Below are 14,655 nucleotides of genomic sequence, written 5' to 3'. Positions count from 1 at the left end.
AGCATTTTTGGAGGCCAAGGTGGGTGGATCACCTGAGGCCAGAGGCCAATTCGAGACCAGCCTTGGCAGCATGGTGAAACTCTGTCTCTACTGAAAATACAAAAATTAGCCAGGCATGGTGGTGGGCACCTGTAATCCCAGCTACTTGGGAGGCTGAGGCAGGAGAATCACCTGAACCCAGGAGGCAGTGATTATAGTGAGCCGCAATTGTGCCACTGCACTCCAGCCTGAGTGAGACGGTGAGACTCTGTCTCAAAAAAAAAAAAAAAAAAAAAAAAGGCCAGACACGGTGGCTCATGCCTGTAATCCCTGCGTTTTGGGAGGCCGAGGTGGGTGGATCACTTGAGGTCAGGAGTTCGAGACCATCCTGGCCAACGTGGTGAAACCCTGTCTCTACTAAAAATACAAAAATTAGCTGGGCGCGGTGGCGGATGCCTGTAATCCCAGCTACTTGGGAGACTGAGGCAGGAGAATCGCGTGAACCCGGCGTTCAGTGAGCCGAGAGGCTGTAGTAAGCTGAGGTTACGCCACTGCACTCCAGCCTGGGCGACAGAGTGAGGCTCCATCTCAAAAAAAAAAAAAAAAGATGAAACACCGTAACATTTTTACAGCCACAGCAGCTGATGACCAGTGACACAGAGCACAGACAACCAACCCAGGCCGAGCACCCAGGGGGCTAGAGCATGTGCCAGGCCGAGGCCAGGTCTGAGGCACGGTGGGATGCCAGGGTGACGGAGTGAGTTCCCCAGGGGCTGCCCGCCCCAGCTGTGGGCTGTGAAATGGAGATGTCTTCGCAAGGCAGCGGGAACAGCAATGATAAAATAACAATGACTATTATTACCAGTCGGGCCTGGTGCTAGAAATTGCTGCTACTCACTGCTCCCAGGCAGGCGTGGTTATTCCAGTTTTGTGGAGGGGGATCTGAGAATGCAGGCAGCCTGGCCAGCATCACGGACTCAGTGAGCAGAGTGAGAACCGGGGTCCGTCAGACTTTCCACTAAGCCATCCTGGCACTGCCGGGTGGACGCTGCCCAGCTCTGGAGCCCCGAGGATGCCAGGCTCTAATGGGTGTCTACCTCTTTCTTTTTTTGAGACAGAATCTCACTGTGTTGTCCAGGCTGAAGTACAGTGGCATGATCATAGCTCACTGCAGCCTAAAACTACAGGGTTCAAACGATTCTCCTGCCTCAGCCTCCCGAGTAGCTGAACTACAGGCATGCACCACCATACCCGGCTAATTTTTATATTTTTTGTAGAGATAGGGTTTTGCCATGCTGCCCAGGTTGGTCTCGAACTCCTGGCTGGACTCAAGCGATCCTTCTGCTGTGGCCTCCCAATGTGCTGGGATTACAGGCATGAGCCACTATGCCCGGCCTAATTTTTAAATCTGTTATAGAGAAGGGGTCTTGCTATGTTGCCTAGGCTGGTCTCGAACTCTTGGGCTCAAGTGATCCTCCCACCTTAGGCTCCTGAGTAGCTGGGACTACAGGTGCACATCAACATGTCCAGCTAATTTTAAAATTTTTTGTAGAGATGGGGTCTTGCTATGTGGCCCAGGCTGGTTTCAGACTGTGGCCTCAAGCAATCTGGACTTACTCAGACTGTCTCTATTGAGATACATCTAAGCCAGGCACGATGGCTCATGCCTGGCTTGGGATCCTGTGATCCCAAGAATTTTGGAGGCTGAGGTGGGCAGATTGCTTGAGGCCAAGAGTTCGAGACCAGCCTGGCCAACATGGTGAAGCCCATCTCTACTGAAAATACAAAAATTAGCCAGGAATGGTGGCAGGTACATGTAATCCCAGCTACTCAGGAGGCTGGGGCACGACAGTCACTTGAACCGGGGAGGCAGAGGTTGCAGTGAGCTGAGATTGTGCCACTGCACTCCAGCCTGGGTGACAGAGCAAGACTGTCTCAAAAAAAAAAAAAAAAAAAGAAAAAGAAAAAAAAGAGACAGTCTGCGTGGATCCTCCCGAGTCCACTCTGACTCCATGCTCATCTTCTAACTGGTCCCCGTGGGGGTGCAGGGTGGGGAGGAGGTGGGGACTGACCTGCAGACGGCACGCTCCTTACTGTTCATAACTATAGGACGTTTCATGTTCTCAAAGGGTGCCTACACAAGTTGAGACTCTGTGGTTGGCTTGGCCTAGGGCCCGCCCTTCACCTGCTCCTCCTGCAAACTCCCTGCTACCTCCTCACTCAGCAGCCGAGAGGAGAACCTACCGAGGTTGTTGTCCGTCAGCACCTCCTTCACCCGCTTGGTTATGCCGTAGGTGTCCAGCTCCGGGGACATGGCTACTAATTCTTGGATGCTGAGGGCCGAGTGTCCGGAGAGAGGCAGCGGGGTTGTGGGCTGGGAGTCGGATGCTGGCGGGTCACTGGGCTCTGGTGGCTTGCCTTCCTTGCTCGCCTCGATGGGGGGACAGGGCTGCTGGACCAGCTCGGTCAGGCTCTTCACCGACTCACTGGAACTCATCGGGGACTCAGGGGCAGGGCTGCAGCTGGCGGAGGTCTTTGGAGTGCTTTCTGTAATTAAAGCACATGAGAAACCATGCCTGAAAATAGTTGTCTTTCACCACGACCATCTACGTTCCTTATCTAGGAAATACTAATTAAACGCTCTGTAGGAGAAGCAGACGGTAGGGTTTTCTGTGGGTCTTAGTGAACTGTTTCATATTTTTTTGACTGAGAGTAACCTCTATTCTTCCATATTAAAAAACAAAAATAACATCATTGCGAGAAAAACTAGGGGTTTAAAAGAAAGGCTTCGGAAGGCTTAACATGAGGGCATTCTGCTAAAAAAACTCCTATTAATCATGTTATCACTGTCATGATTTCTTCTAATGAAACCCCATAATTTGGTAATTCAGAAGCACTTTGGCTAGATCATAACTTGTGTAGTTATGTTGTCCATATTTTCCAGAACAAAAAGCATAGACAGATTGTTTTAAATGAGGGCTGCCCACAATACGTAGTCACCACAGTTATGAAGACCCTTAAGAGGAAATGTGGCTGGGCGAGTGGATCATCTAAGGTCAGGAGTTCGAGACCAGCCTGGCCAACGTGGTGAAACTCCATCTCTACTAAAAATACAAAAATCAGCCAGGCATGGTGGCTCACGCCTGTAATCCCAGCTACTCAGGAGGCTGAGGCAGGAGAATCACTTGCACCCAGGAGGTGGAGGTTGCAGTGAGCCAAGATTGTGCCACTGCACTCCAGCCTGGGTGACAGAGTGAGAGTGAGACTCCATCTCAAAAAAGAAAAAAAAACAACAACTGCGGAAACATAAGGCTATAGCTTCTGGTCCTCCAGCACTGGGTCTCAGGACCTAGGTTGGTTTATTTTTACTTTTATGTTTTTAGAGATGGGGTCTTGCTCTGTGGCCCAGGCTGGAGTGCAGTGGTGCAATCACGGCTCACTGTAGCCTCAACCTCCTGGGCTCAGGAGATCCTCCCGCCTTGGCCTCCTAAGGAGCTGGGACCACAGGTGCACACCACCATGCCCAGCTGTTTTTTTGTTGTGAAGAGCAGAGAACTCCACAGCACCCAACTCTAGGGGAAGACGGAGAGAGGCAAGGAGAGGAGGAGCACCCTGTTTCCCCAGCTCTTCCATTTTAGAGTTCTACCTCCAACCTTGGGACTTGCTGGTTCTGCCTGCTTCTGAAAACCGAGCTCTTTGCTGGTATAAGCCATGCTGTAACCGACAGCAGAAGTGACTGGGCTAGTGTGGACAAGCCAGAGTCTACACTCTCCTCTGCCTTGTTGGGGTCACTGTGGGTGCCCAGTGGGAAATGCCAGCTGGGCTCTGTTGGTAAGTGATCCCTCTGGCCTCTGATAACAGCCCATAAAACCTGATAAAAGAGGCTGGATTCCAGTTCCGTGATGTCTGGGATAAAGACTTAGACCATTTCCTAATTTCTGCAGATAGAAACTGTCCTGGAGGAAGATGTGGCTTCGGGCTGAGGTCCTGCCTGCAAGGCAGAATCTGCCCCTGGCCCAGCTCAGTGTCTTGGCACAATCTCTCCCCCGATGCCCACTGAGGGTGACACAGAGTAAGACCCCACAGTGCCAGGTAAGAGGGCCCAGGCCATGCTCTCTGCTCCCAGGGTCTTGTAAAATTTTTTTTTGTGGAGATGGGGTCTTGCTAGGTTGCCCTGGCTGATTCAAAATCCTGTGCTCAAGCAATCCTCCCACCTCAGCCTTGCAAGTAGCTGGGACTGCAGACATGCACCACTACACCTGTCTAATTTTTTATTTTGTAGAGATGAGGTCTTGCTATGTTGCCTAGGCTGAACTCCTGGCCTCAAGTGATCCTCCCTTCTTGGCCTCCCAAAGTGCTGGGTTTACAGGCAGGAGCCACTGTGCCTGGCCAAGGGTCTTACTCTTGCTGCTTCTCCCTTGGGCCCTAGCAGGTCACTCAGTCAACATCAGCACCACAGTAGATAGCCCAAAATACTTGTTACCTGGCTGAAAAGAAAATGTAGCATAGAGCAGCAACTTAACTTCAATTTACCATTTGTCTCAAGAGTCCTTTTCTGGACATACTGTATCCAGGATACACTAACCTGCCATAAATACATTCCAACTACAAGGAATATTTTGTATTCATACCTAGAAAGAGCAAAACCTCAAATAAAACATTTGCAACGTAAGCGATCAACCCGTTTATCGTCCTGAACTGGCACAAACTTCCGCCATCGCATAAGGCTGTGTCCTTGACCTGGGAAATCAGGTTACAAAGAGAAAAACACATGCCAAACCGGTTTTTGAAAGATGTAGAAGAGACAAGCGTAAGAGGCAGAAATGGTCCGTATAAATCTTTAGGGCAATGTGAATCTTACAAATCAGATTTCTTCTCTCTGCTCACCCCCCGGGTCACCAGAGAACTGGATATAAAACCCCGCAAATGTTATTTTTGTGTCTGAAGCCGGCAGAGGAACCGTACCGTAAGGATGGCGTGATTCACCCATGCGAGGAGCCGGCCTGGCAGATCATCCATCTTGCTCACCAGATACTGTCAAGGATGGCATGAATTTCCCAAATGATAAACAGATTTCTCTTCAGGTTTTGTGTCCTTTAACCCACAGCAAGGTCAACATCATGGCTGCCTGGCTAATAAACCGAGTGTGGTGCTGGCTGCTGTGGCACCTCCCTGTTTTGTTCTGGGTGCTGGCGGAGGCAGAGCCACCACGAAACTCAGAGGCTGTACAGTTCTTTCTTCCAGCGCGCCTTGCAAGCCAGTGGCGTGGATTTGTGCCATCATGAACCCCCAGGAGAACTAAAGAGGGGCGCTCACTACTGTTACAGGTGTCCCTCTGTGCTCCAGGCTGTGACTACAGACAAAGGCAGTCCCCCTGAGATCAAATCCCTGTCCGAGCCCTGAGAGGTCCAGGCATGTGAAAGTGACACGTGGTGGCTGGTTGCTGGAGGTGGCTTGTATCTGTCTCTCCACTCTCAGTCTGAGTCTAAAATGCAGAAGACCTTTGGGAGGCTGAGGCGGGCAGATCACTTGGAAGACAGGAGTTCGAGACCAGCCTGGCCAACGTGGTGAAACCCCCTCCCTACTAAAAATACAAAAACCAGCCAGGCGTGGTGGCGGGTGCCTGTAATCCCAGCTACTGGGGAGGCAGAGGCAGGAGAATCGCTTGAATGGGGGAGGCGGAGGTTGCAGTGAGCTGAGATCGTGCCATGGCACTCCAGCCTTGGGGACAGAGTGAGACTCTGTCTCTAAATAAATAAATAAATAAATAAAATGTAGAAGACAGCTGGAAGCTGCATGCTCTTCCTGGGAGATAGTTTACTCGCCAACAGACATCCGCATGCACAGTTATGGCTACGGTCTCAGGTCAAAGAAACAGGATTGAGTACATGTTTTTTGCACAGGCATGGAGAGATGCCACAGCAAACAGACGCATTGGAGACACCGTGAATCCACGAGCTCAGAACATCATGTTGGGAAGAAAGTCATTCTTTTCTTTTTCTCTTTTTTGAGTCAGAGTCTCCCTCTGTTGCCCAGGCTGGAGTGCAGTGGCACGATCTCACTGCAACTTCCGCCTCTCGGGTTCAAACGATTCTCCTGCCTCTGCCTCCCGAGTAGCTGGGATTACAGGTTCGTGCCACCAAGCCCAGCTAATTTTTGTATTTTTAGTAGAGACAGGGTTTCACCATGTTGGCCAGGCTGGTCTCCAACTGCTGACCTTAGATGATCTGCCCACCTTGGCCTCCCAAAGTGCTGGGATTACAGGTGTGAGCCACCACGCCTGGCCCTTTTTTTCTTTTTTTAATTATTATTTTTAATTGCATGGAACAGAGCAAAGCCTTGTTGTTTCAGAGAGTATCGTTTTAATCACAGGGCTCCATCTGCTAATGTTTGGAAAGGAGAAGTAATGTTTCTTTTCTATTGACCATATTTTTGTTCTGTTAGGACAGACAGTGAATCCTACAGGAAGCCAACTCTCCCCACTGCACAGAGGGTCCCCTCACCCTCGCCACCCTGACAGGGTGAGCCACTGCACCTGGTCAAATGTATTTGTTTCTATAAAGACCTACAGTCAACATAAATCTTATGACTGAGTGCTATTTCTCCCACAATGCCTGACACATGACAGGGACGCTGGCGACAGACTCAAAAGGCCACATCCTGTATGATGCATTTATCTTTTTTAAAACATTAAACTTTTTTTAAACTTTAAAAAACAGAGACAGGTTTTGCTATGTTACCCAGGTTGGTCCTTAAACTCTTGGCCTCGAGTGATCTTCTCACCCTGGCCTCCAAAAGTGCTGAATTACAGGTGTGAGCCACTGTGCCCGGCCACTTCCCACATTTTACACAGGTAAAATATGGTGCCCTGGCCAGGCGCAGTGGCTCATGCCTGTAATCCCAGCACTTTGGGAGGCTGAGGTGGGCAGATCACCTTAAGTCAGGAGTTCGAGACCAGCCTGGCCAACATGGTGAAACCCCATCTCTACTAAAAATACAAAAATTAGCCAGGCGCGTGCCCAGCTACTCGGGAAGCTGAGACAGGGGAATTGCTTGAACCTGGGAGGTGGCGGTTGCAGTGAGCTGAGATCGTGTCATTGCATTCCAGCCTGGGCAACAGAGTGAGACTCTGTCTCAAAAAAAAAAAAAAAAAAAAAAAGATAACGGTGCCCCGAGACACACAGCCAGGAGCTAGGTGGATGGGCCATATTCTAAACAGCCCCTGTACAGCTGGTGGCACCTGCACCCTGTGCCCAAGTGTGCGTTAGTGACAGAGTGACTGTGCCTGCCTTCCCAGGCACAGTTTTTCTACAACCCACATATCGACATGCGTGAATCTCGAAGACTTAACGATGAGTCACAAAAAGCTGATCCACTCATAGGATTGTGGAAGGGAACCAAAACACATTTCATACCAGGCGTGAATGGAGCAGCGAGCTGAGGGCGTCTGCATGTGGCTTCATTCAATTCTCCCAATGGCCCCTGGGGTGGAAATTTACACCCTACATCCCAGGTGAGAAAACAGAGGCTCAGACAGGCAACGTGACTTGGTTAAAGTCACACAGATGGTGCAAGGATCAGGAGGGGAAAACCTCGACCTTCCTACCCATCCTGCTATCTGCCAACACCACGTGATTCTGAATTGCAGCCTACCGTCATTCCTGCGTCATTTCACTCTCATTTTAATTTTTTTTGAGACGGGGTCTTGCTCTGTTGCTCCAGCTGGAATGCAGTGGTGTGATCATGGTTCACTGCAGTCTCGACCTCCTGGGCTTCAGAGACCCTCCCACTTTAGCCTCCTTGCCAATGTATGACCCAAAGTAGCTGGGAGCACAGGTGTGTGCCACCACGCCTGGCTAATTTTTGTATATTTTGTAGAGAGATGGGGTCTTGCTATGTTGCCCAGACTGGTCTCGAACTCCTGGGCTCCAGCGAACCTCCCACCTCTGCCTCCCAAAGTGCTGGGATTACAGGCATGAGTCACTGCATCCAGCCTACTCACACATTTTTAAAGCACCTACTCTGTGTCTTGGGGATAAGGGAGAAATCAGACAAAAACCTCGCTTCCAAGGACCCTGCAGCCTGCAGGACCAGGACAGTTGAAAATGGGTAATTTGCATATTTTAAAAGCCCCACTGCACAGTACCATCCATCCAGTTTTGACAGCAATACTAAGGTGTTACATTTAAAAAGTGATCTATGTGAATTAATTTTTTTTTTTTTTTTTTTTTTTTTTAACAAGGCACTGAATCTGGCATAAGAGGAGCTTGGTGAGCAAGCTACAGAAAGCAGAGATAGTGACTCAAGGCCCTCTGAGATACACAAGGCATTCACGAACTATAAAAGGATTATGAAAAATATTATATTCCAAAAACAGCAGGCAAACAACAGCTGCCTTAAGTTTTCAATGGGAGCCAATTGAAAACCCGCACCCGCCGTAATTCTCGGAGATACATCTCTCTGCAGTTCTTCCGATCTACTGTTGAAATTTCCATACCCGGCCCTCTATCTGCAGTAATAAGAACCCAAATTCCATTTAGTGTTCATTTGAGCAGTCAGGATAAAGTCGTTTCTTATTATCTCCCCACTGTGTAAAAAACAGCTTGAAGGTGGGAAGTCAGCAAGCATTTTCACCAAAAAGTAATTATTGTAAGTGACATTTTTACTGCTGGCATGCCATAAGGCGAACTGTGCATTCGGAAGGACAAGTTGCTGAAACAAAATGACAGGGTACTCCGTGACATTCTGACAAGAACCCAAACATTATTTAACTGGCGGCTGGTCTGATGCGCCACTTTTCATTCTGTCCATGGTTTCGGCTTTGAGCCCATGCCAAGCCAGGAAATTCCAATGACTATACAGACAGACCCGTACGGAAGGGCGGGTGGAAGGAGGGAGGAGGTTAGGGGAGACGGGAGAGGGGAGGTGGTCGTGGCCTGGCACATTAAGTGTGAATGAGCAGGGGAGCCGGGCACGGTGGCTCACGCCTGTAATCCCAACATTTGGGAGGCCGAGGTGGGCAGATCGCTTGAGGTCAGGAGTTTGAGGCCAGCCCTGCTAACATGGCAAAACCCTGTCTCTACTAAAAATACAAAAATTAGCCAGGTGTGGTGGCGTATGTCTGTAGTCCCAGCTACTCCATCTCAAAAAAATAAATAAGTAAATAAAATAAAATACAAAATAAAAAAACACAAATAAAAAACATCAAGGGAGCCTGGGAGGAGAGGAAAGGAGAGCCCGAGGGAGGGATGGGCCTGGAGGTGGCGGGGACTGGTGCAAGATACAAGGATGCACGGCAGGCTCTGAGGTGCCCGGTGTGGGCATGCTGGGGCTGGCAGGAGCCCTAGAGGCTCAGAAAGACTCTTCCCAGCCTGTGGGCCTTTCCAGCGACCGGTGCTGACAGCTTCAGAAGACACAACAGGGTGGCCACCAGCCTGGATACTTCCTAGCTAGGTTTAGAGGGACAGATCGTGATGTGGGCACCAGACCTGCTCCGGAACTGACCCTGTGCTCTAAACAGACCACACCTCCTGGTGGTTTACGCCTGGAGTGAGTTTCTCAGCATCAAAGGGGAACAGCAACACTCATTTGGCCTCCTGTTTGTTTTTTGTTTTCAGATGGAGTCTCACTCTGTTGCCCAGGCTGGAGTGTAGTGGTGCAATCTCGGCTAACTGCAACCTCCGCCTCCCGGTTTCAAGCAGTTCTCCTGCCTCAGCCTCCTGAGTAGCTGGGATTACAGGTGTGCGCCACCAGACCCAGCTAATTTTTGTATTTTTAGTAGAGATGGGGTTTCGCCATGTTGGCCAGGCTGGTCTCGAACTCCTGACCTCAAGTGATCTGCCTGCCTCAGCCTCCCAAAGTGCTGGGATTACAGGTGTGAGCCACTGTGCCCGGCCCTGGCCTCCTGTATTTTGGTCATACAGGCTCATATCACAAACATGAGACACCCTTGCATGACCAGCTCCGAAATTTCTGAACACCAAGGCTTTCCTCAACCATGGCAGCGACGCTGGGCTCCTCAGTTCCCAAGCCTTGCCTCTGAATCCAGCAGCAGAAGCTCACAGCCCTGCTGAATCTCCATCGGAACAGTCCTCCATCTCCATTAGACATCGCCCATATAAAAACCTACAGTATTCTTCTTTTGAGTAAGACTGGCATCTTGACTGATTAGCAAGAGCTTGAAACAAAATATGCAGCGACTTTAGCAGATGTCACAGAGACACTCATGAGCTTTCTACACCTCCTTCCTGGGCCACTGGACGTTTCCTTACCACGAAAGAAACAAAAGTAGCCCAACAACATCCTAAGGAATATCAGAGACGTACCCAGCGTGGCCAAACTACAAAATGGCTTTCTTTCCAAGAAGGTGAGCAGCTATGCCTGATGCCGGCGGGGGGCCGACGCGAAGGTCCAATTCCCGAGGGTCCTGGGTTGGCCTTCTGCCCCCTGGGAAGGTCTGTGCCCATACAAGTGGCAGCATCAAGCTTTGGGCACATCCCTTGCCAGCCCCAAACCTATCAAATCACTGTTTTTCAACAGCAGAAAGAACCTGAGAAAGATTCTGTAGGGGGTGTGGGGGAGGAGGTGGAGAAGGGTTGGAGTGGGAGGGAAGATGCCTCAGAGGAACTAGAGGGGATGGGTGGTAGCTCTGCCCCACTCCAGGAAAGATCAATGTCCCCCCCACCCCGACCAATGGGTGCCAGTTTCTTCTATAAAATGGAACAGCAATGATTTTCTTTCTCTCTCTCTCTCACACACACACACACCCTCTGCAGGGACTAAAGAAAGAATAGGATAAGATGAACTCAAAGTCTCTGGTACCTAGTAGGTGCTGGGGTGTGTCTGTGTGACAACTATATAGCCATTGTGTGTGTGTGTGTGTGTGTGTGTGTGTGTGTGTTTTGAGGCAGGGTCTTGATCTGTTGTCCAGGTTGGAGTGTAATGGTGCAATCTTGGCTCACTGCAGCCTCTGCCTCCTGGGCTCAAGTGATCTTCCCACCCCTGCCTCCTGAGTAGCTGGAACGACAGGCGTGCACCACCATGCCTGGTTATTTTTAATTTTTTGTGGAGATGGGGGGCCTCACTATGTCGCCCAAGCTGGTCTTGAACTCCTGGACTCTAGTGATCTTCCCGCCTCAGACTCCCAAAGTGCTAGAATTATGGGCCTGAGCCACCGTGCCTGGCCAACAATATATGTTTTTAGGTTTGCCCGAGAAACTCTTATAATGACATGGGAGCCAAAATTCTTTCTCTCTTGATTTTTTTCTTGAGACATGGTCTCACCCTGTTGCCCAGGCTGGAGTGCAGTGGCGTAATCACGGCTCACTGCAGCATCGACCTCCTGGGCTCAAGCAATCCCTCTGCCCCAGCCTCCTGAGCAGCTGGGACTACAAGCACATACCACCATTCCAGCTAATTTACTATAATTATTATTTGTCGAGATAGGGTCTCACTATGTTGCCCAGGCTGCTCTTGAACTCCTGGGCTCAAGTGATTCTCCTGCCTCGGCCTCCCAAAGTGCTGGGATTACAGGCATGAGCCACCATATCTGGCCCCAAAGAAAACCTGTTTCAATTAGAGCAAGGTTGTTTAACTTGTGTGATTTGTATTTTACCTCCCCAAACCTGACTTCTAATTTACTTGAAATGGGACCTGTGCTTTCCACAATGGGGAAACCCTCCATGTGCCAGGTGTGGGGGTACAGCCGTGAGCAAGGCAGACCCTGCGCCCCCACATCTTGTAACCAAAGCGGGAGGCCGAAGTCACTAAGCAGGTCACTCAAACAAAGAGTCTGGGACGAGGGTGTTTCTGGGGAGAGCAGTGTCAGGGCAGGGTCTGGAGGTGCAGCAGTGCAGGCAACATGGTCCTGGCCACAGCACAGGGGTGTGACAGGTCCCTGCTGCCAAGCGAGCGAGAAGTTGCTCTGAGAAGTCAACCATGAGCTCCTCTAACTAGAGGAGACACCATCGTGTCCATCCAGAGCCTTTCTCCCTCTAGACACCATCATGTCCATCCAGAGCCTCTCTCCCTCTAGACACCATCGTGTCCATCCAGAGCCTCCCTCCCTCTAGACACCATCGTGTCCATCCAGAGCCTCCCTCCCTCTAGACACCATCGCGTCCATCCAGAGCCTCCCTCCCTCTAGACACCATCGCGTCCATCCAGAGCCTCCCTCCCTCTAGACACCATCACGTCCATCCAGATCCTCCCTCCCTCTAGACACCATCGCGTCCATCCAGATCCTCCCTCCCTCTAGACACCATCGCGTCCATCCAGAGCCTCCCTCCCTCTAGACACCATCACGTCCATCCAGATCCTCCCTCCCTCTAGACACCATCGCGTCCATCCAGATCCTCCCTCCCTCTAGACACCATCGCGTCCATCCAGAGCCTCCCTCCCTCTAGACACCATCGCGTCCATCCAGATCCTCCCTCCCTCTAGACACCATCGCGTCCATCCAGATCCTCCCTCCCTCTAGACACCATCGCGTCCATCCAGAGCCTCCCTCCCTCTAGACACCATCGCATCCATCCAGAGCCTCCCTCCCTCTAGACACCATCGCATCCATCTGGAGCCTCCCTCCCTCTGGGATGGTTTTCGACTCTCCTCTTTCATCTCCCCGACATGGGAAGGTACGGTGGGGAGAAATGATCTTAGAAATTCTGTGTTGGCCTGAAATGCACGAGGAGGAAGCTGCAGAGGTGATGAGGCCCTGTGGTTGGCGGGAACCTGCGCAGAACCAGAGCTCACCCGCGGGCGGGGAGGGGACCTGCCGGGGATTCGGAGTGGAAAGTCACTTTCCCTCTGGGCTCAGTTGGCTTGTGTATCTTTTATAAGCTCTTAAGGAAATAAGCATATCAAAAGCAGAGCTTAAAGATATTAAAAATTAAAAACCCTGCTTAAATTACAATTCGATTTTGGTAGTGAACTCAGTCTGGCCAGATTGCTGAAGGGACACTGGGTGACACAGATGGCCCTCCTTCAGGGGCACAGGCTCGCCTTGTTCCGGCTTTTCTGCAGATCCATACTGATTTAGAAATGCTGCTTTCAAATTACCTTCAATAACCTTATTACCAAGCCAGCTGTGTGTACGAACACTTATCAATGCGTCCCTGTGCATTAAGACAAAATGTATGTCATACAAACAGTCTAAATATATATTACTAAGATGGGAAAAAACAAAGCCTCTAGTTAAATTGCTTTGCTGTAATCAAAGATTAATCACTGCAAATGTGTGTGTGTGTGTGTGTGAGATAATGTGTGTGTGAGAGAATGTGTGTGTGAGGGAGAGAGAATGTGCGTGTGTGTGGTGGGAGAGTGTGTGTGGGGGTGTGTGTGGGAGAGTGTGTGTGTGGGAGTGTGTGTGGGAGAGTGTGTGTGGGAGAGTGTGTGTGGAAGAGTGTGTGTGTGCAGAAGTGTGTGTGGGACTCTGTGCGTGTGTGTGGAGAGTGCGTGTGGGAGTGTGTGTGTGGGGGAGTGTGTGTGGGGGAGTGTGTGTGGGAGTGTGTGTGTGGGAGTGTGTGTGCGTGTGTGGGGGGTGTGTGTATGTGGGGGGAGACTGTGTGTGCACGCGCACACGCACGCCCTCTTTTTCTCAAGGGTTCAAGTCTGGCTTTGGGCAAACCTACCCATCCCTTACCAAGTCATGCTCTCTGGCCGGTGTGCCCACTGCCATTCTAATAGTGAAATTAATTTTTCCAGATTTCTGAGACTTGGAAGAGCTAAAAAGAGGTCAAGGAGGTCTTTTTTTGTTTGTTTTTTGAGATGGGGTGTTGCTCTGTTGCCCAGGCTGGAGTGCAGTGGCGTGATCTCAGCTCACTGCAACCTCCACCTCCTAGGGTCCAATGATCCTTCCGCCTCAGCCTCCAAAGTAGCTGGGACTATAGACTATAGATTATAGATGCACACCACTACGCCTGGCTAATTTTTGTATTTTTTGTAGAGATGGGGTTTCCCCATGTTGTCCAGGCTGGTCTCAAACTCCCGGCCTCAAGTGATCCTCCCGCCGCAGCCTCCCAAAGTGCTGGGATTATAGGCGTGAGCCACTGTGCCCAGGCAGGAGGTCTTAAATGTTGTTTTCTTTCCGAGTCTTCCAGGCCTGCAGCCCAGAAATGCTCCTTTCCTGCAGGCACATGGTGGACAGCAGGCTTGGAGGTGCCCATCTGTGTGGAGGATGCTGCGTCTGCCCCGAGAGCAGCCTGTCCTCCTCCCTCCATGATGCTGCCTGTTGGCCCAGTGTGCGGGTAATGTCTGGGCTGCAATGGGATATTCCTCAGAGAATCCATGGCTGATCATGGCCCGTGGAACACGCCGGTGTGGTGGGGTGCCTCCTGTCTTCCACTCAATGCCCAGGTGAGTGAACTCACTTGGCCCTACAAAGACTCGGGCAGAACCAAGTTGAGATTTTCGTCTTCCATGATGGTATTAGAAAAACCATTAAGATACATTATTTTACACGTCCTCCTAATCTCTCCATACTGCTTTACTTAATTTGTGATGAAATTGTTGAGAAAGGGTACTTAATGTAGGACAGTCAGTAAAAGTAATTTATCATCTTCCCACTTCGGTGCTCACGTTATCAGCGAACTCATTTCTGCATTCATCATGCAATCAGCCTATTATTTGCATATTAATCAGGCAGTGGACCGTGAAAGAGCGGCATCCCAGCCAAATGCT

General features: G+C 50.4%; 1 protein-coding gene across 7 annotated transcripts in view; it reads right to left on the bottom strand.

Annotated features, from left to right (window-relative positions):
- The window catches only part of CUX1 (cut like homeobox 1), a 468,328-nt gene that overhangs the window by 54,442 nt on the left and 399,231 nt on the right, over positions 1-14,655 (bottom strand). For 3 of the 7 annotated variants that reach the window (XM_034964655.3, XM_055114736.1, XM_034964654.2), the window contains exon 21: positions 2,224-2,526. The exons of the other annotated variants lie outside the window; for them this stretch is intronic. In XM_034964655.3, the coding sequence (XP_034820546.1) occupies positions 2,224-2,526 (303 nt within the window). The remainder of the gene's footprint in view (positions 1-2,223; positions 2,527-14,655) is intronic. 7 annotated transcript variants of the gene reach the window in all.

Source organism: Pan paniscus, chromosome 6 (assembly GCF_029289425.2).
Source record: "Pan paniscus chromosome 6, NHGRI_mPanPan1-v2.0_pri, whole genome shotgun sequence".
Taxonomy (NCBI): Eukaryota; Metazoa; Chordata; class Mammalia; order Primates; family Hominidae; genus Pan; species Pan paniscus.
The sequence above is the reverse complement of the archived record's forward strand: the minus strand, read 5'-3'. Positions and strand labels throughout refer to the sequence as shown.